The 27,179-nt window shown below is 44.4% G+C and overlaps 1 protein-coding gene and 1 non-coding gene across 2 annotated transcripts; one reads left to right on the top strand and one right to left on the bottom strand.

Annotated features, from left to right (window-relative positions):
• Nucleotides 1–12,376: 12,376 nt before the first annotated feature.
• Nucleotides 12,377–12,480, top strand: LOC133753879 (U6 spliceosomal RNA). Its single transcript, XR_009865117.1, has one exon. It is a non-coding gene; the product is annotated as a U6 spliceosomal RNA (small nuclear RNA).
• Nucleotides 12,481–18,081: 5,601 nt separating this feature from the next.
• On the bottom strand, nt 18,082–23,265 carry RTL9 (retrotransposon Gag like 9). Its single transcript, XM_062184270.1, has 2 exons — nt 19,312–23,265; nt 18,082–18,732 (listed from the first exon to the last, which is right to left on the bottom strand). The coding sequence occupies exons 1-2, from the start codon at nt 23,263–23,265 to the stop codon at nt 18,616–18,618; spliced, it is 4,071 nt and encodes a 1,356-aa protein (XP_062040254.1). The 3' UTR covers nt 18,082–18,615.
• Between the last annotated feature and the right edge of the window lie 3,914 nt (nt 23,266–27,179).

Genomic DNA, 27,179 nt, shown 5'->3' with positions numbered 1-27,179 from the left:
GGATTAAAAAATTAAATGGCATTTAGGATGATCCCTTATTGGAGATTGCACACTACTTTATTCACACAGCAGCCCCTCCATTCTTCTGGGAATCATCTCTGTTCACCTCAATGTTATGTTCCAGTTGGGAGCTGCCCTGTTCTTACATGACCTTCCCATAGGGCCACAAAGGAATGCTCTAGAGGTGCGTACTTGGCTTCACTTCACCAATAAGGCCTCTTTCTCTCAATTTTTGTGATTTGATCCAAGAGAACTCAACCACTCCCCAAGTAGCTATAAGTTGTAATGCTATAGAGCAATGCTGTCCAATAGAAATATAATGTGAGCCAAGTATGCAATTTTAATTTTTCTAATTGCCACATTCAAAAGAAAATGTGAAATTAATTTTAATAATACATTTTACTTAGCATAGTACATCCAATATGTTATGCTTTCAACATGCAATAAATATTTCCTTAACAAATGAGATCTTTTACAAGTTTTTTTATGCTCCGTCTTTAAGATTCAATGCATATTTTCCACTTACAGCTAGAATATCTCAGTTGGGACAAGCCACATTTCAAGTGCTCAATAGCCACATGTGATTGGTGGCTACCATATTAGACAGCCCAAGGTCTAAAGAGCCATATGGCCGACCACATGGGTAAACTCAGTCTATTATGGAAAAGAAAGTATGTCAATGTACAGAAAGTTGCAGAGATAAGACACAGGAAGAAAAAACAAAACTACTTATATCATTCAACTCCCTAATGCTAGGAGTCTATCTTGTCCATTAAGGATTTCTGTAGTTCAAGAATTTGTTTTTGAGAACTTCTTAATGTTCTTATCAATTTTTTGAGATCTGCTCCTTGCATTTCTTCTATCTCATCATCTTCATAATCTTGAATTGGGGTCTCCCATGGGGTGCAGGGCCCAAGCACTTGGGCTATCCTCCACTGCCTTCCCGGGCCATAGCACAGAGCTGGCCTGGAAGGGAGGCAACCGGAACAGAATCTGGCATCCCGACCGGGACTAGAGCCCAGTGTGCCAGCGCTGCAAGGCAGAGGATTAGCCTATTGAGCCGCAGCGCCAGCCGCTCTCTTTTATTCTTAAACTTGTTATAGGTTTATTAATTTACTGATCTGTCAAAGAATCCAGAATATGTTTTATAAATTTTTTCCAGCTTCACTTTCACTGATCTCTGATTTCATTTTTTATTTTTATTTTTTAATTTATTTTTATTTTTATTTTTGACAAGCAGAGTGGACAGTGAGAGAGAGAGACAGAGAGAAAGGTCTTCCTTTTGCCATTGGTTCACCCTCCAATAGTTGCCACAGCTGGCGCAATGCAGGCGGTACATCATGCTGATCTGAAGGCAGGAGCCAGGTGCTTCTCCTGGTCTCCCATGGGGTGCAGGGCCCAAGGACTTGGGCCATCCTCCACTGCCCTCCCGGGCCATAGCAGAGAGCTGGCCTGGAGGAGGGGCAACCGGGTCAGAATCTGGCACCCCAACCGGGACTAGAACCCGGTGTGCCGGCACCGCAAGGCGGAGGATTAGCCTATTGAGCTGCGGTGCCAGCCATCTGATTTCACTTTTTAAAAAGTGTGCTTACTCCAGATTTGATTTGTTCCTCCTTTTCTAGTTTTCTAAGGTGTCTGTCTAGATTACTGACTTTAAATCTTTCTTTTTTAGAATATTAAACCAATATTATAAATTCTCCTCTTAGAAATGTGTAGTTTAGGAGAGCAGCAAGATGGCGGAATAGGAAGGGAGCACACTGATAGTCCATGAGACAGTTTAATAAAAGGGGAGATACTGTAGGTTCAAGGAAGAGTAGGGGAAGAAACAGCAGAGGAAACTCTTCCAGAACTAGTGATTCACAGTGGACCTGCGTGGAGAGCGTGGGAGCCCAAGTTCGGGACACCAGCAGCAGACTCAACACACCAGCGCTGGAACGCGAGGTGAGCCGAACCTCAATAGCCCAAGACACCAGCGGGCAAGCGGAAAGAGGAGACTAGAGGGAACGAGGCTTGAAACCCCGTGGTGAAAAATTCACCAGGCTAACTAGAAGAGAGAGAGGGAAAAAAAAAGTGACCGATACGGGCACGAGTTTCTCTCTCTCCGCTTACCCCTCAAAGGCGAGCAAGACAAAGAGCAGGCGCCATTTTGGACATACGTCATAAGCAGGGCAAACTCAGGTCTGCACCAGCCCTGAGCCTAGCAGAAAAACCTGACTCTGGGGGGGGGGGGTGAAATAACAGGAGATTAGGACCTAACTTGGCAACCCAGTGGGAGACTGCAGGAGAATTGGAGCCCACACTGAGGGCAGCAGAGATTCCCTGTGTGGTCCTTGGGAAAGAGCTTCCGATCTCTGGCTCCTGTGGGTATATCATTTGCCTGCTAACTACCTCCAATTCCGTTCAGCTGTGTGGAATTACATCCCTTTTGAATCAAAAAAAAAGAAAAAGAATGAAAGAAAGAGAGATTTACCACGCCTAACCTGGGAGTGTCAACTTTGGCACACCCTCAGCCCTGAGGAACCAGAGATCTCAGGCCACACTCATCTCAAGCCTCTAAGGCTCCATCGAAAGCAGACAGTCCACTTAATATAGAGCCATAGTATAACAAGAAAAAACACCACAGTGAAGAAACCAAATATCTTCAACATGCCAAACAACAAACGCAAAAACAGAGGTAACAAGAACAAGGAAGACACTATGATGCCCCCAAATGAACAAGACACCCCAATTCAAGATTATGAAGATGATGAGATAGAAGAAATGTAAGAAGCAGATCTCAAAAAATTGATAAGAACATTAAGAAGTTCTCAAAAACAAATTCTTGAACTACAGAAATCCTTATTGGACAAGATAGAAAATCTCTCTCATGAAAATGAAATATTAAGGAGGAATCAAAATGAAATGAAACAACTAGTAGAACAAGTGACGAGAAACCATAATGAAATGAAGAATTCAATAGATCAAATGACACATTAGAGAGCTTAAAAACAGGATGGGTGAAGCAGAAGAGAGAATATCAGACTTAGAAGACAGAGAACAGGAAAGGAAACAGGCAAACCAAAGAAAAGAAGAGGAAATTAGAAATCTAAAAAATATTGTTGGGAATCTACAGGATACTATTAAAAAACCCAACAATCGGGTCCTGGGAGTTCCTGAAGGCATGGAGAGGGAGAAAGGATTAGAAGGCATTTTCAGTGAGATACTAGCAGAAAATTTCCCAGGTTTGGAGAAGGACAGAGGCATCTTAGCACAGGAAGCTTATAGAACCCCTAATAAACATGACCAAAAGAGATCCTCACCACGACATGTGGTAATCAAACTCACCACAGTGAAACATAAAGAAAAGATTCTAAAATGTGCAAGAGAGAAACGTCAGATTACTCTTAGAGGATCTCCAATTAGACTCACAGCAGACTTCTCATCAGAAACCCTACAAGCTAGAAGGGAATGGCAAGACATAGCCCAGGTACTAAGAGAGAAAAACTGCCAGCCCAGAATACTATATCCTGCAAAGCTCTCATTTGTGAATGAAGGTGAAATTAAGACTTTTCATAGCAAACAGAAACTGAAAGAATTTGTTGCCACTCATCCTGCCCTGCAAAAGATGCTTAAAGAAATGTTACACACAGAAACACAGAAACATGGTCATCAATATGAAAGAAGGTAAAGGAAGGAAACCTCACAGCAAAAGATCACAGGAAGCTCAATTTCTCTTTGACATAGAATTAAACTCTGATGCTCTGTTAAAGCAATGTGTTAAAGTAATCTATTATGTTCTCTTGATGTCTGTTAAATTCTGATTGTTCAAAAACAGCTGAATTTTTATTAAGAGCTATGGGTTATTTAAATATGTGCTTATTTTCAAAGATTTGAATAATCACCTTGTAACAATGATCAAATTTGGTCTATGTTATGTCATGATTTTGAGGAATCTTATTTCAACCAGATATTTTGGATTTTGAGACTTCTTGGCATTCTTGACAGGCATTCAAAAAATCAAAGTTTCAAACAATCTGGACTCTAAAATTTCCAGTAAGTCTTGGACTTTGTTTTTCCAGTTTGGGCCCAGCTGAAAAAAATCGAAGGACCTATGTCTCTCATCTTATAGAGACACCAACTAATCAGGCTATTTGGATTATATTAAAAGTAATGTCAAGATGTGATGTGGTACTAAATTTTAAGTTTCTATAATGGAAAATGCTATTAATACAAATATTTGAGAATTAAAAAGTCTAATGATCTTGTGTTACTCGACATGATAGTTATCTTAATGAGAAAGCCCCAGAGGCCTAAAGGGTTAAATACTTGTAAAATCCTACAGGTGCTTTCAAAAATACTGTGAAGTAAGCAAGTGCCTCTTGTTGGTTGATGAGTTTATAATTTTAAACATGGCGACTTAAAGTCTTTTGTCATCCACAGTTATATATGCTGTGCTGCTCATAAAACTAAAGCGTTGTTGGTTCTGTGTTTAGCTGTCCTCCTATAGGTTCCTATGGACTTTTTCCAGCCACTTCTATTGTATTCAGTACTTTGGGATGGCTCTGTAAACAGATGAAGCCAATAATGTATTAACAGTACCAACTGAGAGAAAGTATGGTTAACTGAGGTTACTAAAAACAAAAAGCAATTCAAATCAATTGGCAATCTACAAAAAGAGTTAAAGATTTTAAAAGCTATTATAAAAATTGCTATATTGGTCTATTATGTTATGTTATATATGTGTACGTATTGTATGTTCACATGGGAAATTTTTATTAAAATTTTATTTTAATTGGCTTATGGATAAGATTGTCCATAAATTTAAGCTGCTAAAATCAATCAAAGATACATTTTAATTTGTGTGACCTGAATCTCTGTATCATATGTTTTATACTTGTTGGTAGAAAGAAACTAAAAACATTTTATATGGTTGTGCTTAAGTTTACTGGTAAAACAAACTATACCATGTTAGATATTTCAGAGGTGTTTCCAAATACATGATTCTTAAAATTTATAGAAGGCATTGCACCTTCTGGTAAATGTTTTCTTAGTTGTTATCTAATGGTTGAAACTGTTTGCTAAGTATTCATGTGATATTGCTATTGTAAGCAAGCGATCTACGACTTGTTCCCTCATTTCTCTATTCTAAGCCCAACTTGTTCTTTCATTTCTCTATTCTCTTCAAGGTAGGTAACTAATTCTATTATGAAGGAATCTGTAGGACGCACAATTTAATCTTTAGACCTTATAAAAGAGATGGCTAACATTTTTCTGTAATAGCATAGCCAAAATAAGAGCTTAAATTATAATGTAATAGCTAGATGTACTTTGCCATCAGTGAAGTAAACAGTAAGTAGAAAAAACCTCCCTTTCAGACCAAAGGGAAAGAAAGTTTTAAAGGGAGAATATAATTGTCCTCATGGGCATTGTCTACCTTAGAAAAACTACTACAGAACAGGCCTGTGACTATAGACTTGTAGTTCAGGCCACCGAAGATTAGAGATGGGACACGGGCACTCCCTTGACTTGCATCCTCTGGTCTGCTTTAACACAAACCAGGAGGAAAAGAAAGCTAGGCATCAGAAGCAATGGGTGGCAGGCCTATTAATGGCTGTTCTGTACAGTGATCTGCCCTCAAGGAGACCCAACAGGCCAGTCCACTGCAGTGGCTTTCAATGTGGTAAGCCTGGGCTTCAGCAGAAGTCAGCTTGTGAAGAGCCCTGGCAGCTCTGCCAAGAGTTGGATCACTGGAAATGGACCTGGCCTGGAGTCGAAGGATGCCCAGGTCAGAGCCACAGATCTTATTGGCTCTAAGCTGAAAAGCCCTTCACTCAGCCCAACTTCCAAAGTGACCACTGCAGCTGAGGGTATGGCCAAGTAGGGTCAGCAACATTGCAGGCAGAACTGTAAATTTCTTGTTAGAGATGCCACCTGCCTTTACCTGCCCAGCTCTCCTCCCAGACCAGCTAAGTAATGAAAGTCAACAGGTTGCCTTCCCCCAGGTGGTTCACACCTCCCTTAGGATGTACCCCATGTGAAGACATAGATAGGTCTGGGCCTCTTAACTTACAAGGCCTAAAGCCCAACAGATTATTATCAAGCCCCTTCTATCAGGTTCTATTTGCCTCTCAATCAGAAAACTTAATTGTAGCTTAGACAGCACCTTTCTTAGCTCCTCTAATAATGACTCTGTCCTTTGTTCTAGTCCCTGTCTAGTGCACTTGGGCCTCATTCCTTTGTAATCATAACCTCTACTCTACCTCCAATGGCTCTACTCCCAACCTGTGTGTACTGATGGTCCTCTTCCCCACTTAATGCTGTATAATTGTTCAGACCTGGTTAATGCCACTCTTAGGATCATTGGTTACTATCCTCACCCTGTCTTTTATGACCTTGTCTAAATATGATCAGAGTCGGCGAACTTGGAAGGCTTCCATAACCTTGGCAACTCATGACGAGAGCCTAGGGTGGTTACTGGTGCCATAAACTAGAGTGTCAATTTGTTGGGTCAACAACAGGAGCCACTGTGCACTTGCTCCTCATGTGGGATCTCTGTCCTTAATGTGCTGTACATTGTGATTTAATGCTATAACAAGTACTCAAACAGTATGTTTCACTTTGTGTTTCTATGTGGGTGCAAACTGTTGAAATCTTTACTTAATATATACTAAATTGATCTTCTGTATATAAAGAGAATTGAAAATGAATCTTGATGCAAATGGAAGGGGAGAGGGAGTAGGAGATGGGAGGGTTGCGGGTGGGAGGGAAGTTATGGGAGGGGGAAGCCGTTGTAATCCATAAGCTGTACATTGGAAATTTATATTCATTAAATAAAAGTTAAAAAAAATAAAGATGCTATTTATGTATTTGAGAGGTAGAGTTACAGACAGAGAGAGGGAGAGACAGAGAGAATGGTCCTCCATTCGCTGGTTCACTCCCCAAATGGCCACAACAGCTGGAGCTGGGCCGATCTGAAGCTAGGGGCCAGGAGCTTCATCTGGGTCTCCCATGTGGGTGCAGGGACCCAAGCACTTGGGCCATCTTCTGCTGCTTTCCCAAGCCATCAGTAGAGAGCTGGGTTGGAAGAGGAGCAGTGGGACTTGAATGGGTGCCTATATAGGATGCCGGCGCCACAGGCAGAGGCTTAACCTACTATACCACAGCACTGGCCCCTGAATATCTTAACATACAATGCATAGTAGATGTCAGTTATTTCTCTCTCAAAGATTGTGGGGCACTGTACTTACTACTGTTGCCTAGCACAAAGAGAGAAGTAAGTTGCACCACAGTAAGTCAAAGCATTGTAATCCAGGGACCATCTGTAAGTGCTTCATTGCCCTCTTTTTGATGGATCCTAAATATGTCCTAAGAATCCTTCTCAGCCATGTTCTAAGTAGGCAATACCAAGTAATTGACTTACACATGTGAGTGGAAATCTATCTGCCATATTTGCTGGATAGTTGCAATGTGTACATTATATTACTTCCCATGATGAACCCTGAGAGATCTCTCTTTCTGTTTATGTCACAAGTGAAGTAACCCCTGCCTGTCTTAGAAATAGTGAGTTTGAATATTGGAGGGAACACGAATTTATTAGGGACTGAAGAACCTACAATAGCCACAGGAGATAAAGCCAGAAATACATACCTTGACCAGTTATGGCAATCATATGTGCTTTTTGTCTCCAGGCTGGGGTAGCCTGGGATGCTAACTTGATATGCAGAAATTGAGTCAGGGGGCCGGCACTGTGGCATAGTGGGTAAAGCCGCCGCCTGCAGTGCCAGCATCCCATATGGGCACCAGCTCCAGTTTCATCTGCTCCACTTCCGATCCAGCGCTCTGCTATGGCCTAGGAAAGCAGTAGAAGATGGCCCTAGTCCTTGGGCCCTTTCACCCTTGTGGGAGACCCAGGAGAAGCTCCTGGCTCCTGGCTTTGGATCAGTGCAGGTCTGGTCGTTGTGGTCAATTGGGGAGTGATCCAGAGGATGAAAGACCTCTCTCTCACTCTGTGTCTCTGCCTCTACTTCTTTCTCTATGTAACTCTGACTTTCAAATAAATAAATAAATATTTTTTTAAAAAAAGAAAGAAGTTGAGTCAGCCATTGTGAAATGTGGCAAACACTCAAAGGTTGAATGAGGAACTTCTTGATAAGTCTTTGTAACAGACCGATTCCCTAAGTATTCTACTTTGGAGTTGTAATAAATGTAAGCCAAAGGAGGAAAAACTTGAGATTAGTAAATGCACTGATAAAAAAATGAATTCTGTCAAACTTCTGAAAGAAGTGTGAATGTGTGAATAAAACTTCTGGAAGAAGTTTCCAATTAATCTGAACATGTCGCTGGTAGTGCTGGTAGGATTTTCAAAGCGGTAAGGCTATAGGAGTAATTGTATCCAAATAAGACCAAAAGCAAAGAAGTCTGATTAAAAATGCAAATGCAGTATCTTTCTTTTTGATAAATGTTGATAAGTAATAAAATTTGCAGGGGGCCAGAAGCACTCTTCACAATCTGGCTTCTCTAAGATTTTTCAGAAATTACTTTCCCTTTGTAAGAATGTCACTTATTGGAGAGGAAGAAGTTACATTCGTAAAGTAAAGAATTCTGAGATGACCACACCCTAGCCAGCATTATTAGAATAATTACTGATACAATGCTGCCCTCTAGCAATGGTTCAGCCTGTGCTTCTGCCCCTGCAGTCCTCTCTCTGGACAACTCAGACACCTTCTTCCATCCACAGCACGTTCAAACAGAACAAAAGTTGTCGCTTAGTCTGGCTCCCTAATGTGAATTTAACAATGATAAAGATGAAGTGACTGAGGCCCACAATGGTCAAGTGAGTTCCCCAAAGTCACACAGGTTGTCACTAACACAGCTGGAATTAGAACCCAAATTTTCATAGTGCTTTATTCTTCTCTCTTGCCCTCTCCCCTTCTCTCCACTCCTTCCTCCTCTTCCTCCCTCTCTCTCAGGATACAAATAGTTAACTTTTGGTGATCAAGTTATGAAGCAACTGAGTAGGTAAAAAAAAAAAGCCCTAGACCATCGACTTATAACCCTAGCAATGAGTTCTTTGCTTAGGTTATTGTAACTGGTGGAACAAAGACACATCTGTAAGAGAGAAGTCACATTTCCTTATGAAGCCTCTTTTTAACTAAGGGTTCTGGGCTTTCAACAATCCCCAAAACACAAGGACACACTCACCTTTGTTCTGAAGCCATCATTGTTGCACAAAGTAGAAGTTATGGGGCTGAGAGGGCCACAAGAATCTGCCTTTCTCACCCTCCATACCAACCTGAAAAGATTTGGGGCAATAGCATAGTTGCTGGTAGGCTGGAGATTAAGAGAATAGTGAATTCCCCCAGGATGTTCTCCAAAGTGGAGCCTTCCAACAATATTCATGGGACTATGCTGCAGGATGCTAGAGTTTGTAGTAAAAATACATTAGAGAGAAGGTCAGCATCATTATCCATCAGGGAAACACAGCACAAGACCACAATGAGATGCCACTCCCATCACCTAGGATGGCTAGAATTTAAACATTGACAAAAAAGAATCTTCACGAGGATGTGGAGAACTTGGAACCTTCTCCCCCTGCTGATGGGTGTTTGAAAATGTTGCAGCCTTTTACAAAAGAGTTTGGCAATTACTCAGAAGGTGAGACACAGGGCTGCGTATTTGACACAGCAGTTAAGACACCATTTGGGATGTCCACGACCCATACTGGGTAAAAGGTCAAGCTCAACTCCCAATTCCAACTTCTTGCTAATGTGCACCTTGGGAAGCAGCAGATAATGGCTCGAGTACTTAGGTCCTGTCACTCATGTGCGAAACCAAGACTGTTTTCAGCTCCTGGATTTGGCCTGGCCCAGCCCCAGCTGTTAGGGACGTTTAGGAATAAACCAGCATATTGGAAATCTCTCTCTCTCTCTCTCTCTCTCTCTCTCTCTCTTTCACTCTCTCTCCCCTCCCCACCCCGCTCCTCCCCTTTCAAATCAATAAATACATGCTTTAAAAGATGAAACACAGAGTGACCATATGCTCCAGCAAATACACTCCTAGGTATTTACCCAATGAAATGAAAAAATATTTTCACACGAAATCTTGTTTAGGAACCTTCATAGCAGCAATATTCATAATACATAGCCAAAAGGTGGAAACAACCAAAATGCCCATCAACTACTGAATCTATAAACAAAATGTAGCATACACATACAACATAATATTAACCCACTAGAAAGAAGAATAAAATATGCTATATGCCATAACATAGATTAACCTTGAAAAAATTATGCTAAGTGAAAGAAGCCAGTCATAGGGCGCCAGCACCATGGCGCAGTAGGTTAATCCTCTGCCTGCAGCACCAGCATCCCATATGGCTGCCGGTTCTAGTCCCAGCTGCTCCTCTTCCAATCTAGCGCTCTGCTATGGCCTGGGAAGGCAGTAGAAGATGGCCCAAGTGCTTGGGCTCCTGCACCCATGTGGGAGACCAGGAAGAAGCTCCTGGCTCCTGGCTTCGGATGGGCGCAGCTCCGACCATTGCAGCCATTTGGGAAGTGAAGTAATGGACGGAAGACCTTTCTCTCTGTCTCTCCCTCTCACTGTCTGTAACTCTAACTCTCAAATAAATAAATAAAAAATCTTTTAAAAAAAGAAGCCAGTCACAAAAGGCCACGTAAAATATGATATCATTTCTACGAAATGACTAGAGTAAGTAAAGCTGTAGCTACAGAAAGTAGATTAATGGTTTCCAGGGCTCAGGTGGAAAGGTCAAATGGGAACTGACTACTTAATGAGCATGGTGTTACATTGTAGGAATGAAGAAAATGTTCTAAAATGATACTGTGGTGAGCACTGCACAACTATGTGAATTCTGTGCACTAAAAAACATTGAACTGTACACTTTTTAAACATTTATTCAATTTATTTGAAAGACAGAGTTACAGACCGAGGTAGAGCCAGAGAGAGAGAGAGAGGTCTTCCATCCACTGGTTCACTCCCCAGATGACTGCAACAGCCAGAGCTGATCTGATCCGAAGCCAGGAGCCAGGAACTTCTTCCGGGTCTCCCATGTGGTTGCAGGGGCCCAATGATTTGGGCCATCTTCTGCTTTCCAGGTCATAGCAGAGCACTGGATTGGAAGAGGAGCAGCTGGGACTTGAACCGGCACCCATGTGGGATGCCAGCACTACAGGCCACGGCTTTAACATGCTGTGCCACAGCACCAATCTCTGAACTGTACACTTTAAATGAGTAAATTATATAACATAAATTATAGCTCAATGAAACTATTACTTCTTCAACAAATAGTGCTGACAAAACTGGACCTCCACATGCAGAAGAATGGCTTTCATACAGAAATTAACAAACAATAAATGCTGACGAGGATATAAGGAAAAGAATACCCTAATCCACTGTTGGTGGGAATGTAAACTGGTGTAGGCACTGTGGAAGACAGTATGGAGATACCTCAGAAATCTGAATATAGACCTACATATCATCCAGCCATCCCATTCCTGAGACTTTACCCAAGGGAAATGAAATCAGTAAATAAAAGAGTTTTCTGCACCTCCATGTTTATTGCAGCTCAATTCACAATAGCTAAGACATGGAATCAACCTAAATGTCAACTGAAGACTAGATAAAGAAATTATGGGATATGTGCACCACAGAATACTACACAGTGGTTTAAAAAAATGAAATCCTGTCATTTGCAACAAAATGGATGCAACTGGAAAACATCATACTTAGTGGAATAAGCCAGTCCCAAAGTGACAAATACTTTATGTTCTCCCTGAGTTATGGTAACCAATAGAGCACCTAAAAGGAAATTTATAGACATGAAATTGACACTTTGAGATGCAACGACTTTGAACAGCCCTTGTCTCAACTGTTGAGAAACAGGTTTTTTTTTTTCAAACTATTTGTTGAACTCTTTACTTAGTATAAAGTTAACCATGTGTATATAAAGTTAATTGAAAATAGATCTTAGTAAAAAAAAAATAAGAATGGGACTAGGAGAAAGAGGAAGAAGAAGGGTGGGAGTGCAGGTAGGAGGGCAGGTATTGTGGGATGAATCATATCTTCCTACAGTTGTATGTATGAAATGCATGAAGCATGTATACCTTAAATAAAAGGTTTCTGGGGAAAAATACAGACACAAAAAAATAAAAATAAAACTGTTACAAAAAATACTAAAATTTGAAGAAAGGCATTAGAGGGGTTTCCAGATCAGTCCATTCAAAATCCACTTACGCATGAGTACCTAGACCTGTGAAATCCTCAACAGAGAATGTAAAAGGGTGATGGCTCTTGTTTCTTAAATCTTTGCAGATCCCTCAGATTGAGCCTAGCTCTAAGCACAGCACCTATTATATGAACAGTGAATTGTCTTTATTTGGTGTGAACTTCAGCCACACGTATAGTAAAATTGTAACTGTACAGAGATTAGTATGGTCCTTGCTCAGGGAAGACATGTACATTTGTGAGCCATTGCATATTATTTACAAAAGTGAGAGAACATTACAGTGAGTGGCAGTAGAGCAGTGTGTATAGAATTAGAGGTCCCCAGTACTGCCCTTAAGCCCAGCTTCCTTCTGACTCTTTCCTGGTGGAGTCAGAGGGCTCAGAAGCTTATTGGTCTGCCATTAAGGTCCGCTTAGTTTGGTACATCTAGGGATTTCCTGTTCTTCATTTCATGCTCAATTGTGAGTCTTTCTTCCACATTTATCCAGGATGTCTTTGAATTTAGAGTAGGAGACACCACTCTAGGTTGCCTCCATGAAGCTGTTGAGCCCAGAAGTATGTGGTGCATTTTTAGTGTGTGTACTCTTCCCCCAGTGGTAGAAGTAGTTTAATCGTCTATGGGAGGGAAGTGGTGTTGGAAGGCAGGGCAATAGAGTAAATGAATAAATGACTTAGCATCTTCTTTCCTGGTGCACCCTGCCCCTTTCCTGAGGGAGAAATGAAAAAGGGGAGAGCATAAGCAGTGAGAAAGAAGAGTCAGCTCTTGGCATAATGGCCCCTCTCCGTTCAGAGCCCTGAACCTTTCCACAGATGCCTGGGCCCAGGGTGCATTTCTTCTCAAAGGGAAGATGTCCAGTGGAGAATCTTGGGCCAGTGTTCAAAACACAGGCTGCTCTTCTCTGAGGCCACAGCTAAGACCCTGAGCAGAACCTCCTGAGTGCAATAGCATTCCTCAGTTATTGATTCTTTTCCTTGAACATTGAAGACTTTCCCCAAACACACCCAAGGGGATTGACATCTGGAGCTAGGTCAGGGAAGAGGGGAAAATCAGGGCCTCCTACTTTATGAGCTTCAAATATTGGCTGGTGTACAGTGGCAAATTTGTTCAGAGGAAGAGGGTGAGTCCTCACAAGGGTCATCTAGTCATGAAAAATGAAGCCATATATAATATATAGTAGAGAAGTTTCACGTGTGGGTTCCGGGGCCAAATTGCAAGTGTACAAATCCCACCTCTGCTGATATTTAGCTGTGGAGCCTGAGGCCAGTTACTTAACCTCTCTGTGCTTCAGATCCCAGTGTGTAAAAATGGGATTCATGAATGCACCTACTTCTTGGGGTTGTTGTGGAGGCTATATGAGATAATCAAGGGAAGTCTTTTAATTCAGAACCTGTGATAAATGTCTGATAGATGTTCATATTAAACTGGGCCTTCTGTCAGGCTTCAGGGATTCATTTTTAAACTTGCCTCCATAGTTTACAGAGGAGCTCTGAAGAGAAAGGATTCTGAATGTGGCCCAACTAGCCCTACACTCCCCCACCCACTTCCCAGGCCCCCTCAAGGCCAAGCTCAAGTTTCCAGTGCAGAGGCAAAAATAATGTTACTCTGCTCTCTTATATTATGTACCTGAAGCCTGTGACTTAAACTTACAAAAGACATATTAACAGGAGATAAGGCACACAAATTTTAACTAATGTTAATAGTTCCATTTTTACAGGCACAGAGGCCTTCACAGAAAATAAGTGAAGATAAAAAAAGCAGTTAGAGCCAGGGACTTACATACCATTTTAACAAAGGGTGATCGTTTGTAAAGATGTAACAAGCTAAGGAAAACCAGTTTGGGCTTCTGGCAGCAGTAAAATTATGGGAAGGCAAATATATGGGGGAAACTAATGGAAAATACGGATAATTTTTAAATGTTTGTTTGTGCATATCTATCTTGGTGCTGATTTTCCCTTTCAAGTAGTAATTGTTGTTTCCTCTTGGTAAAGGAGAGGAGAGGGGGAACACCTTAACCAGAGGAAATGTATTGCTTGGTTTTTGGCCCTAGGGAGGAAGAAAATAACTCTTTTTTCCCAAAGAAACCTTTTATTTAAGGAATATAAAGTTCACACATTTCATAACTACAACTTTAGGAATATAGTGATTCTTCCCACCATACCTGCCCTCCCACGCACACTCCCATTCTCCACTAAGATCCATTTTCAATTAAATTTATACACAGAAGACCAACTCTATACTAAGTAAAGAGTTCAACAATTTGCATACACACAAAAAACTATTCCTTAACAGTGGAGACAAGGGCTGTTCAAAGTCATTGAATTTCAAAGTTAATTTCACTTTTTTTTAGAAACTTAATTAGCTTTAAAGAAGCCCCCAATAATTATACTTTTTTAGATTTATTTATTTGTCTGAAAGGCAGAGTTACAGAGAGGCAGAGGCAGAGAAAGAGAGGTCTTCCATCCGCTGGTTCACTCCCCAGATGGTCGCAATGGCTGGAGCTGTGCCGATCAGATACCAGGAGCCAGGAGCTTGGCTTCTTCCTGGTCTCCCATGAAGGTGCAGGGGCCCAACATTTTGGCCATCTTGTACTGCTTTCCCAGGCCATAGCAGAGAGCTGGATTGGAAGTGGAGCAGCCGGGACTCTAACTGGCGCCCATATGGGTAGAAGTGCTCAAAGTCAAGTTTATTCCTCCATTGATCATTTTAACTTCCTACACTTTCTATTCTGCAAATCTTCCCTTGGCTCACAAGGGTTTTATAGTTTGCTTCTCCTGTCTCACAACTCTCTAAGAGATCTCTTTCATTTGATCTGCCCAGACTAGTCCAGTGTAGTGGGATCCTGAATGAACCAAAAGTGAGACTCGGAAATATCTTGAAATTCTCTGTGATATTGATCATTCAGTGGCAGCACAAGCCTGTACTTGTATGGGGATGGCAGTCTTTAAGAGGTTTTGTACACTGCTAGTCTTTGTAGAGCAGAGATAGAGGCCAAGTAAAAGGACTGCAGAAGAATGGAGGAGCAGGACCTGATGGCATTTGCTCTCCAGCTGTGCCCTAAGGACAGGGTATGTAGAAGAGGTTCTCAGTGTCTCTTAACATGGACTACATGTTTTTTTAAGAGATCTATGGGTTTACAGCATCTTTGGCATGGGGACAAGGATAGAGATCAGGTAGAAGAATACAGGAATGGGAGTAGGACAGGCCTGTATAGTCAACCTGAGTTCCTTTGCTCTCCACACATAGGGACCAAGTCTGAAAGTCTGATCCAGGGCAGAGAAATTCTTCCAGAATAAACAAGATTTTTTTTCTCATAGGGGCCTCCTTGAGATGCAGGGTAGAGGTAATGTTTTCAGTGTCTAGGTGACAAAGGCTGATACAGAATTGCTATAGACATTTCTTCCCTTTTGGATGGACCCATTGGTGTGGACCCAACGTGGTCAGAAGAGAGGGTATCACCATTTAGAGCCCCTATGAATGTAAAATTATGAATGCCCTGGAATCCACATCCTCCCCAGCAGAGGCCTCTGTTCCCACAGCCAGAAGTACCCACCAGCAAGCAGGGTGGAGTGGCTGCCCTTGAGTGGCTATGTGGGCCTGTGACCCCACAAGGCAGGCTAGGAGTCAAAGAAGAGCAGAAGAGGACTGTTTCAGAACCTGTGACATTGCTGGGGTTTTCCCCAAATCAATGGCCATAAGTACCATACCACATAAGTGAGGATGGGGGTTGATGACATCTAAGTTTTTCCTGCTATCAAACATGATTTTCACCCGTGGACCACTGAGTCCTGGAGAAACATGAAACACCATTTTCCAGCAGATGACATTGTCTCAAGTACTTGGGTACATGATAGCCCAGCTCCATGTAGATGCTGAGTGGCTCTTGAAACATTTCTAAATATAACCTTTTGGGCAGATAAAACAGGGACTGAGCTCTGGCAGGACATGATTGCATTTCATTTGTTCCATTTATCTCTAGTGATATTAGCTCAAAGGAGAAGAAAGGCAAAATCAAAAGGAAGAATAGCTGGGGAGGAAAAAATTACTACTGTTCTCCATTATCATGGCTACAAGAAAATCAATGTTTCTTTTTTTTTTTTGGCCAGGCAGTTAGACAGTGAGAAAGAGAGAGACAGAGAGAGAGTTATAGACAATGAGAGACAGAGAGAAAGGTCTTCCTTCCGTTGGTTCACTCCCCACGGCTGGCACTGTGCTGATCCGAAGCCAGGAGCCAGGTGCTTCCTCCCAGTCTCCCATGTGGGTGCAGGACCCAAGGACTTGGGCCATCCTCCAATGCCCTCCCGGGCCACAACAGAGAGCTGGACTGGAAGAGGAGCAATTGGGACTAGTACCCGGCACCCCAACCGGGACTAGAACCCGGGGTGCCAGCACCGCAGGTGGAGGATTAGCCAAGTGAGCCATGGCGCCAGCCAATCAGTTTCAGTTTTAAGACATTCTCCTTCCTATATACGTTTTCAGGCATCAGTTGTGACTTCTATATCATCAGCTTCTTATTCTAGTAGAGAGAAAACTTGTTGGTGCTTTTCCAAGCTGAAGACAATTCTCACTGAACGTGGACCTTCAAACTCCACTTGGGCCTAGATTGGGTGAGGTGTGAGCCAACGAGCCCAGAGAAGAGGGGAAAAAGCAGGGTCCAATGAGACCAGCCATTGCTCGGCCTGGAACTTATGTTTCCCAACTTATTGCACACTCTTGTTCTTAAGGCAATAGCACTGGTGATTGAGGCAGCTGCACACAGTCCACAGAGCCAGATTCTTATGTATAGTATCATGGGGCTTACAATTTGTGTGCCAATCTTTGATTCTTCTGGGAATCATTTTCTTCTTCCTGGAATCAAATTCAACTTCCATGGTCATGGAGTAGTGGACTTGAATCTCCAGAGAGAGTCTTGGCTCTGTTCCTCTCTTTCCCTCCCCTACTGCCACCACCCTAGAATCAACTCCTCTAGCCAGTCACCTGGACTATGTAAAAGGGGCTCAATGGCTTTCTTGACTCCTTCCCCACTCTGCCTCCAAACTGTTGCCATGCTAACTTTCTAAAACAGACTTCTAATCATGTCACTGTTACAGTTTATAGAAGATCTTTGAGTAACCTAAGTATATTGATAAATTATTATTGAATAAATTGGTCCCATTTGTATTAAATTCCCCATTATCCCGATTTCATGTGTTTATACCCTTCAGCACAATTTCAATCTATCTTACATAAGTGTATTTCTTATTCTCTTACTTCTCCCTGCATCAGAATGGAATTTTCTTGTGAGTAGGGGGTCTTAACCATCCTCCAAACAGCGGCCAACAGATGTTGGATAATGAATATTCATTGATTGAAGTATTCAACAAATCAAATCCTATAGCCACAGTCAAATTCTTTTTGCCTAAATGAACTTTATTTACTTTTATGATTACAAATGTAATACATGCTTAGTTTAGAGAATCTTTAAAGTACAGAGAAGTAGAAAGAAGAAAATTTAAAAAAAAAAATCCATATCCCCACCACCCAAAGGCAAACACTGCTCATATTGTCTTCTAACTAAGTATACCTGATTAGAGATCAGGACCTGTGTCAAGAGTTCTGGCCATGAAGCACAACAGCCAAAGAGAAGGCAATTAGCAACTGAGGGGCTTACCCAGAGATTAGCTCTAAAGATTCCACAATGAAGGACAACGGCCATAAACAGTAGATCAAGAAGTCAGAAGCTGACAATACAAGAACAAGTTGCATTACTGGTAGAATGTAGTGAGATGGTGGCTTTCACAAGTTCAGCACCTGTCACATGGTACATTATCAATAACTGTTAGCCACTACTATCACTAGTGTTATTATTATTATGGGTCAAAACAAGTGGTTTGGGATGGAGACAATAAATTGGGCAAGGGCCCCAGAGACCCATTTTAGGTGCTACAAGGTGGGACGTAAGGGCAAATCCCCTGGGTTAAAAGGGTGGTATAGGATTGGACATCATTCACCTTATAGGCTGTCCTTCCAGGTGAAATGGGGCCAGGGCCCCCTCAAGTTTGCCTGATGACACATGGCAAGATACTCTAAAGTGTTTTTGAGGTAGGACATGATTTCTCCTGCCTGGACTTCTCCCTGGACCAAGAACTAGGAATGGCCTTGATGGTGATGAGCGCTCAGAACCTCACATACCATATGCTCTTATAGTCCACACTCTGACTGTCCAGGCAGGTCACAGGCATGTGGGTGAAAAAGAAGGTCAAGTTGACCAAGTGGGAGACAGGGTGGGATGTGCCTGGAGTTGGGGCTCGTGGATGAAGGCAACAAGGCTTAGGATGCAGTTGAATGTAATGGGTCCAGGAAACAGTCCTCAGGTTAGCAGCCAAGTCAGATATCATCGAAGAGTCCGGGGAGCATTACTTGTTAGTGGGGGCCTTCTGATGGCCTGTGCTCTGGCGAAGGTGGTCATGAAGACCCTCTTGAGGGTCACCATGCTCTTTCAGGTAGTAACAGCGTTTGGAAACATGCTGGTGCTGGGAGTGAGACAAAAACATCAAAGATAAGAGTCACACATCCTATGACAAGGGGTGCCCTGCCTGGATAAGTTCAGTACTTAGCAGATCAAGGAACTTGGCTAATTGACCTTACTCATATAAAGTCTGACCAAAGACTAGGCTAACCAAATTCCCTAGTGACCTCAGTTCACAACAAATGTGGTTGTAGGCATGACCTAGCCACCAGAAGGAAATCCCTCCCTTAGAATTGGGCTTTGGATTAATAGTGTTGGGACTGAGCCCAGTCAGTTCCCTCATAATCAGAAGATAACACTTTAACCATCTCAGGTCCTCAATAACTTAGGTAGGATATTGCTCCTGAAAGTGGTTAATACACCCAAAATAGCTGCATAGGCACACTTGCTGATGAAAGTCCAGGTTGGGATTTATGGTCTAGGAGTTCAATGCCTCCCCCCACGACACATACACACACATACACACACACACAACACACAGAGACCTCTCCCTTAGTCTACCCAAAAGAGCAGGATAATCTTCCCCATCGTTACCTCTTCATTTTTCTGCCCCAAACCCTTGTGTGTATTTTCCCTTCATTACCTCTTCAGTCTGCTGCTGAGAGTTCAGTTCATTCCCCATGGCCTCCTCGTTATTTCGCTTACAGGCTGTCGGCAGAACCTGGCTCAAGTTGCCCGGGGAATCCTTCTCTTCAGCCAGCTGGCACTCAGTGTACAGAGACCTGTCTATCAGCTCCTTTAGGCTGCCGGCCACCTTCAGGAAGATCCGACCCATTTTGGTGGTAACAGCTTCCGAGAGGCCTTCCAGAAACCTGGTCCGCAGAATGGCATCAGACCAAGATAAGTGGCGGGCCAGCAGCAGGAAGTCAGTGGCATACTGCCTGACTGACTTCTGGCCCTGCTTGGGATGGCAGAGGACAGCACTGAGGATGTCTATCTCAGATAGGGAGTCATATAGACCCTGGGACCTGCTCAGGAAAGTTTGGGTCTCATCTGAGAGGGGGTTTCCTACCTCCATCTGCAAGATGGACCATCTCTCTGCTGCCCCCAGATGAAGAGACACCAGAAACGCCATTTTCTCCGAATCATCCAGAAATCCCTTCATTTGCTTCTCCTCATCAACCTCCATCTCTTCCTCCTCGGAGCATGAACCTCGGGCTGCTTCCTGCTCTTCTAAGAGGTAGCAGAGTGCTGGAGTCAACATTCCAAAGGATGGTACTTCCTTGGGTTGCGCATTTGTTGCTTCAGGGGCTGTGGCGGTCATGTGTGGCATGGGCTCTGATCCAGAGGCTGTGACATTGACGTGAGGGGTAAAGACCTCTCCAGAGTCTGCGGCTTTGGTTTTGGAGGTGGACGTCATTCCTAAGGCTGTTTGAGGTGTTGTCATTGCTCCAGAGGTTGGGGCCCTCGAGAGCAGCGTGGGTATCCCTACAGGAGCAATGGTTCTCAGTAGTGGTGTGGACATGGATCCAGAAGCTGAGGCTCTCAAAAGAGGTGTGGACATTTCTCCAGAATCTAAGGCTGTCATTGGTGGTGTGGCCATTCCCCCAGAAGCTATGTATGTTGTTTGTGGCAAAGACAAAGATCTAGAGCTTGGGGCTCTGGTCTGCGGTGTGGATGTTGCTCCAGAGGCCATGGTTTTCATCAGCGACACAGACATCTCTCCAGAAGCTGTGGCTGACATCAAAGGCATGGATGCTGTTCCAGAGGCTGTGGCCCTCATTAATGGCTGGGACATTCCCCCAGAGACCATGGCTGTCATCTGTGGAGTGGACATCCTTCCAGAGGCTGAAGCTCTTGTTAATTCCATGGACACAGCTTCAGAAACTGAGGGGCTCCTTAGCGGTGTGGCCATTGGGAGCACGCATGTGTCTTCCGAAGCTATGGGTAGCAGTTTTGGTGTGGACAGCCCTCTGGAGGCTGGGGTTCTCGTGGGTGGTGCAGTTATCCCTCCAGAGGCCATGGAGGTCGTGTGAGGCAAAGACAGAGTTCCAGAGGCTGTGGATCTCATTAGCTGTGCAGACATTGCTCCAGAGACTGGAGCCTTCATTTGTGGCAGGGACGTCATCATTTGTGGAGCAGATGTTGCTCCATAAGGTGGGGATCTCAGAGGTGTAGCTATGTCTCTGGACACTGAGGGCCTCATTGGTGGCAGGGACATCTCTCCCGATGTTGAAGTTCTCGTGAGCAGTGCAGACAACTCTCCAGAGTCTGAGGCTCTCATTAGCACTGTGGACATTGCTCCAGAGGACGGGGCTCTCCCTGTTGATGTGGACATCACAACAGAAGCTGGGGCTCTCATGGGCATCCCTCCAGAGCTCATGGGTCTCACAAGTGATGTGGACATCCCTCCAGAGTCTTGGGTGCCTACTGGCTGACTTGACATCTTTCCAGAGGCTGGGGCCCTCTTTAGTGATGTGGTCATTGCTCCAGGGCTTGGAGCTTTCATTTCTGGCATGGACATTGCCCCCAAGGCTATGCCTGTCATCTGTGATGTGGACATCACTTCTGAGGAAGTGGCTCCCATTAGCAGTGTTGGCATCCCTCCAGAGGCTGTGTCTGTCGTTTGGGGTGGGGATAGAGCTCCAAGTAGCGATGTGGACATTGCTCCAGAAGCCGCTGTTGACAGTTGCTGCATGAACATTGCTCCAGACGCTTTGGGTGTCATCAGTGGCTTGGATAATGCTCCAGAGGCCGGAGCTCTCATTAGCAGTGTGGATGATGATCCTGAAGCCTTGGCTGTCATTAGCGGGGTGGATATTGCCCCAGATGCCATGGCTTTCATTTGTGGTGTAGATGTCAAGCCTGAGACTGTGGTCCTCATTTGTGACATGCACATTGATCCAGAAACAGGACCTACCATTTGCAGTGTGGAGATTGATCCAGAAGCTGGGGCTGTCAGTTGTGGCATGGACATTGTTTCAGAGGCTGTGGCTGTTCCTGGCTGCCCAGACATCACTCCAGAAGCTGAGGCTCTCCTTAGTGGTGCGGACATCATCCCAGAGGTTGGAGCTCTCATCCTCTGTGTAGACTTTGCTCCTTTGGCTGTGGCCTTCATAAAGCTTGTGGGAATTGCTCCAGAAGTTTGGGCCATTGGTAGCTGTGTGGACATCACTCCAGAGGCTGTGGTTGGCACTTGTTCCATGGCCATGGCCACAGAGCTTGTGACTGTCATCGGTGGGGTGGACATGCTTCCAGAAGTTAGGACAGTCTTTGGTGATGTGGACATATTTCCGGATGCTGGGGCTCTCACCAGTGGTGCAGACATTGCTGCAGAGTCGGATGCTCTCATTGGTGGTGTGGCCATCACCCCGGATGCTGTTGCACTCATTGGTAGAGGAGACACAATTTCAGTGTCTGGTTGCTGTGTTAACTGTGGAGACATCAGTCCAGAGCCCGGGACTGGCATCATTTGGCTAGGTATCATTCCAGAGGCTAGGGCCATCATCAACAGCGGGGACACTGCTTCAGCATCTGAGGCTGACTTTGGTAACATAGACATTTCTTCACCCTCTGCAACTGACAGCAGTGGTGAGGACATTGCTCCAGAGTCCGGAGCTGACATTAGCAGTGAGGACAGTATTGCAGAGTCTGGGCCTGACATGAGCTGGGTAGACAGTCCCCCAGCGTCGTGGTTGCTCACTGGCTGAGATGATGTTTCTCCAGAAGCTAGGGCCGACATTATCAGGGAGGATATCGCTTCACTGTCTGTTCCTGACATGAGCAGTGAAGAGATCTCTCCAGAGACAAGGGCAGTCATCAGCACTTTGGACATTGCCTCAGTGTCTTCATCTGTAATTTGCAATGGGGACATTGCTTCAGAGCCTGAAGCTGGCATTGGCTGTATGGACATCTCTCCAGGGTTTATATCTGGAAGGAGGAGTGGGGATAGCTCTCCAGGATCTGGGGCCAGCATTAATGGTGCAGACATGGCCTCAGAGGATGAAGTGCTCATTGCAGGTGTAGACATCACTCCAGAGGATGCAGCCGGCATTGCCAATGGTGATTCCTCTGCAGAATCTGTTGCTGCCAGTAGTGCTGTGGACATTGTTCCAAAGTCAGGCATTGTCATCATTCCTGGGGACATTAACCCATACTCTGAAGTGGACAGCAATGGGGACAATGTTCCAGAATCTGAGGCTGGCATTAGCAATGGGGACAGTGTCCCAGGGTCCGAGGCTGGCATTAGCAGTGGGGACAATATTCCAGAATCTGAGGCTGGCATTAGCAATGGGGACAGTGTCCCAGAGTCTGACGCTGGTATGGGTGGTGGAGACTCTACTTCAGCGTTTGCCGCTCCCATCATAGATGCAGATATGGGGTCAAAGGCTGGGGATGCCATCAGTTGTGTGGTTGTTCCGCCGGGGTCTGAGGCTGAATTTGAGGTTATAGGCAACTGTGCATGAGAATGAGGAATTTGCTCTTCTGCCCTGGTCTCTGTCATTGGCCTAGAGAAGCTCATACCCCCACTTTGGAGGTCAACGTTTTCTTCCCTCCGCATGTTATTGAATCGCAGTGAATGTAAAGGTACTGACATATCTACCGTGGCCAGAGGACAGTGTGGAGCGATCCCCTAAAGTGATGATATCAGGGTTGAAGCCCAAGTAGCAAGAATATCTGTAAGCAAGAAACAAATTTAGAGGTCAAAAGCTAGTATCAAAAAAATTGGAGAATAGATAAATGATTCATACAAGGGTACTTCAAAAGGTTCATGAAAAAATGGAATTGGAAGGTAAGTTTATTTCGGTGCAAAAATGTTGATATCCAGGGGTGGGCATTTAGCCTAGCCATGAAGATGTCTATGTCACGTGCCTGAGTTTCTGCATTCAACTCCCTGGCTTCGATTTCTGATTTCAGCATCTGGCTATCTGCACCCTGGGCGGCAGCAGTGGTAGCTGAAGTAGCTGGCCTCCCGTCACCCATGTGAGAGAGCTGGGTTGCATGACCAGCTCCTGGCTTCAACATGGCCCAGCTCCAGCCATTGTGTGCCTTTGGAAAGTAAACCAGCAATGGCAGCTCTTTTTCGGTCTCTGTCTCCTTCTCTGCCTCGCACTCAAATTGATTCATTTAAATTTTTTTGAAGCCCATACATACATGAGGTCATAAAAAGATCATGGAAAATGTGCATTATGAAAAGCTATGCATATATTCCCAAAAATGCATCAGAAAAACTTCTCTTTAATTCCATATTTCCATAACAATGAACTTTTTTAAATATACCCTCTCCTGAAGTAGACCTGTTTTTAATGTGTTGTCAGATAAATGACATTAAAGATGGACCTATCAGGTTAAAGAAGCTGCAGCAGTGGATGACTTGGAAGCTAGACTATTCCTTGTGCCTTTATTCTTTTCAAACCAACCCACCCAGTTACTTAGCACAGCACAGACTCTGAGTTTATGAATGCCCACAATCTCAGCAGCCAGGAGCCTGGTTAGCACTGCATTAAGTGAAGCAGCATCACCACCTTCTGGCCAACTGTGAGAAATGCAGGTTCCTGGGTTACAATCTATCCCACAGTGGTGCTTAACAAAACTGTCAAGGTACTGGGAGACCTTGATCAAAAGCCCTTTGCCCCAGGATAATTATCAGTTCTCAGAACTCATTGAGTCTGCTGGTGGTTTAGTGCCTATTTCACTACTCTGATGGCCCTCAATGTGCTCCTTAGGAAAATGAAGGCATTGATGTGAAGCCCATTAGTTTATGGGTTTCAACCCATGAACTAAAACTCCTAAGTATTATCATCATCATCATCATCATCATTAGTATTACTTATAATATTTTCAAAATTTTTAAGCTATTTATTTGAAGGAAGGAGTTGGAGAGGGGGAGAGAGAGAGAGATCTCATCTACTGGTTCACTCCAGAAATGACCCTCAGGGTTAGGCCAGGCTGAAATCAGGGGCCTGGAACTCCATCTGGGTCTCCCAAATAGGTGGCAGGGGTCCAAGGAGTTGGGCCATCTTCCACTGCCTTCCAAGGTGCGTTATCTGGGAGCTGGATCACAAATGGAGCAGCCAGGGCTTGTACCAGCATTCATATGGGATGTCGGCGTCACAGGTGGTGGCTTAATCCACTGCAGCACAATGCCAGCCCCCATTATTATTACTAAAGACAATAACAACCACTACTATTGATTGTTCACTTAGTATATGCCAGTTGCTGTACTTTAGGTAACTGTACCCAGCTTTAAACTATCTGAAATGTGTAGGGATTTGCAGGCAAGATCGCATTTGAATCATAAGATACACTGTGCGATAGCTAAAATAATTATTCCCATTTAACCAGACTGCTCAGATTAGCTAAACTTGGGGCTAAAATGCAGGGTCACTGTGACAGTACCAAACTATATCTTTGACTCTCACCCACTCCTCAGGGTTACCTAGTGTTTGGCAGCCATAAGCTTGTATTCAGTTATTTCTCTGATGTCTTGACCCTGACCCACTTGAAGCCCAATCTATAGTTTGTACAGTTGTCAAGTTTTTCTGATGACAGGGGGTGGACAATACCAGAGCCTTGTACCTCCAACCCACATCCATAAGCAGCCCCAGAAGGGGACGTTTTGACATACCACTTGGAAACCAATGTAGATATTTCACAATGTTCACAAGTCCCCATAACTTGCCCATGCCAAAAAAAATGGAAGACTCACCACTTTGGGACAATGTCACAAAAGTCATCAATCTCATGATGAGAAATCTAGTGATGAAAATACCAAGGGTGAACATTTCCTGGGCAGGCCAAGGTGGGCTGACACTCTGTGAGGCACTTTACATGCATCATTTCATTTGCCTCCCATAGCAACACTCATACCCGCAGTGCTCCTTATTCATCTTACAAATGAGAAAATTAAGGCCCAGAGAAGCTTAATAATTTTCCTGCAGTCACACAGATCCCCAGATCCATCTAACGCAGGGTCCCCTACTCCTCACCACTGTACTATAATGAGCCACCCTCCCTCCTTAGTCGCGTTACCAAGATGCCTCCCTTTATCATCAGCCTGGACAACCATGAGATGGGGAGTCACACAAGAAATACTAGCCTCTGGCTGACATCTTGATTATTCTTCTATTTGGGCCAAAGGAAAAGATGATCCCAAAGGGCAGTCATAGACATCCACCTCCCATCTTTAGGAAAGGCCGGGAACTTGCCACAGTTCCCCACCTGGCAAAATCCAGAAAGATCGTACCTTGTCAGTAATGGAGAAAAGGGAGCCAGTGTCCTCTGCTCCCCTAGCTCATTTAGTCTGACCAATTGACTTATTCCCCATGCCCAGCCAGTTCATTAAAGTAAGATCCAGTACCAGCAGCTGTTCCCTACGATCTCCCATTGCTATCCCCTGCCACACCCTCTCCTGCCCGCCAGCCAGCTAGCCTGCCTTCCCACCCGCGCCGCTGCTCCTGACTTGCTAGTGCTTGCTCTGACTCTCTGGTCCCAGATTCCTGCCTCTATATAGGCTCTGACATTTGCCTCTGGCCGCCTTTCACTTGACATCCCTCCAGAAGCTCTGCTTGAACACTTGGCCTCTGCAACTCTACCCGTCTCCCCTCACTTCCAATAGTCCCACCAGCACATGCCCCACCCCACCATGCCTGCCCCTGGCTGCCACACAAAGGAGACTGACACAATTAAAGAGAGGAGATCGCAAGGGTCCTGGCTCAGCAAATGAGACGTATACCTTCTGTACTTGGACACGACGCAACAGTGTGAGCAGCTGGGCCCTGCAAAACTGCTATGACATAGGCAGGCCCTTAGAGGGATCGGAACCAGGGCCAGAGACTGAATGGAGCCATAGGAGACATGTTCAAAACAGATCACACGCAGGGAAAGCAGGGTTGGGGAGGACAGGCAGTCGGAGCTGGGGAGCAAACCCCTTAACCGAGCCATGCAATCATGAGAATCAAAAAGCTAGCTTGCCCCAAGAGTGAGGGACACAGATGGACATCTGGTCACCGTTGTCCCTGCCCCAGGGCTAGGATTCCCCAGTGTGGCTCCATGGATTTCAGGCAGCTGACAAGAAAGAGATGCCAGCCTTGAGTAGACCAACTGGACATGGGGATGCGGCCTGCTGTCTAGAACTGGGGCACAAGCTCAGAGGAGAATTAACAGGTTACCAGGGTCCTCCAGTTTTCTGGAATGAGACCACTTAAAGTCTCGGTCTAGAGGCACAGCCCTGGATAGGATGAAGCCTTCAGGTGAAGTTCAAGTAGCCCAGACACAAGGACTCAGAGTTTGGCAAGGGGGGTGGGGCATTCAGGTCATTATGTACCTCATGATGGGCAACCAATAACAACCCATAATAAACAACCAACCATAACTGAGCACTTGGGCTAAGCACCATCCATGCAATGCCTCGTAAATGGAGAAACAGGCTGGGAGAAGTTTATGTGACCAAGGTCACAGAGCGAGTAAATGGCGGAGCCCAGATCTGAGTCCCAGCCAGTCTGGTTTCCA

Source organism: Lepus europaeus, chromosome X (assembly GCF_033115175.1).
Source record: "Lepus europaeus isolate LE1 chromosome X, mLepTim1.pri, whole genome shotgun sequence".
Taxonomy (NCBI): domain Eukaryota; kingdom Metazoa; phylum Chordata; class Mammalia; order Lagomorpha; family Leporidae; genus Lepus; species Lepus europaeus.
This window is presented reverse-complemented; position numbering and strand designations above follow the sequence as displayed.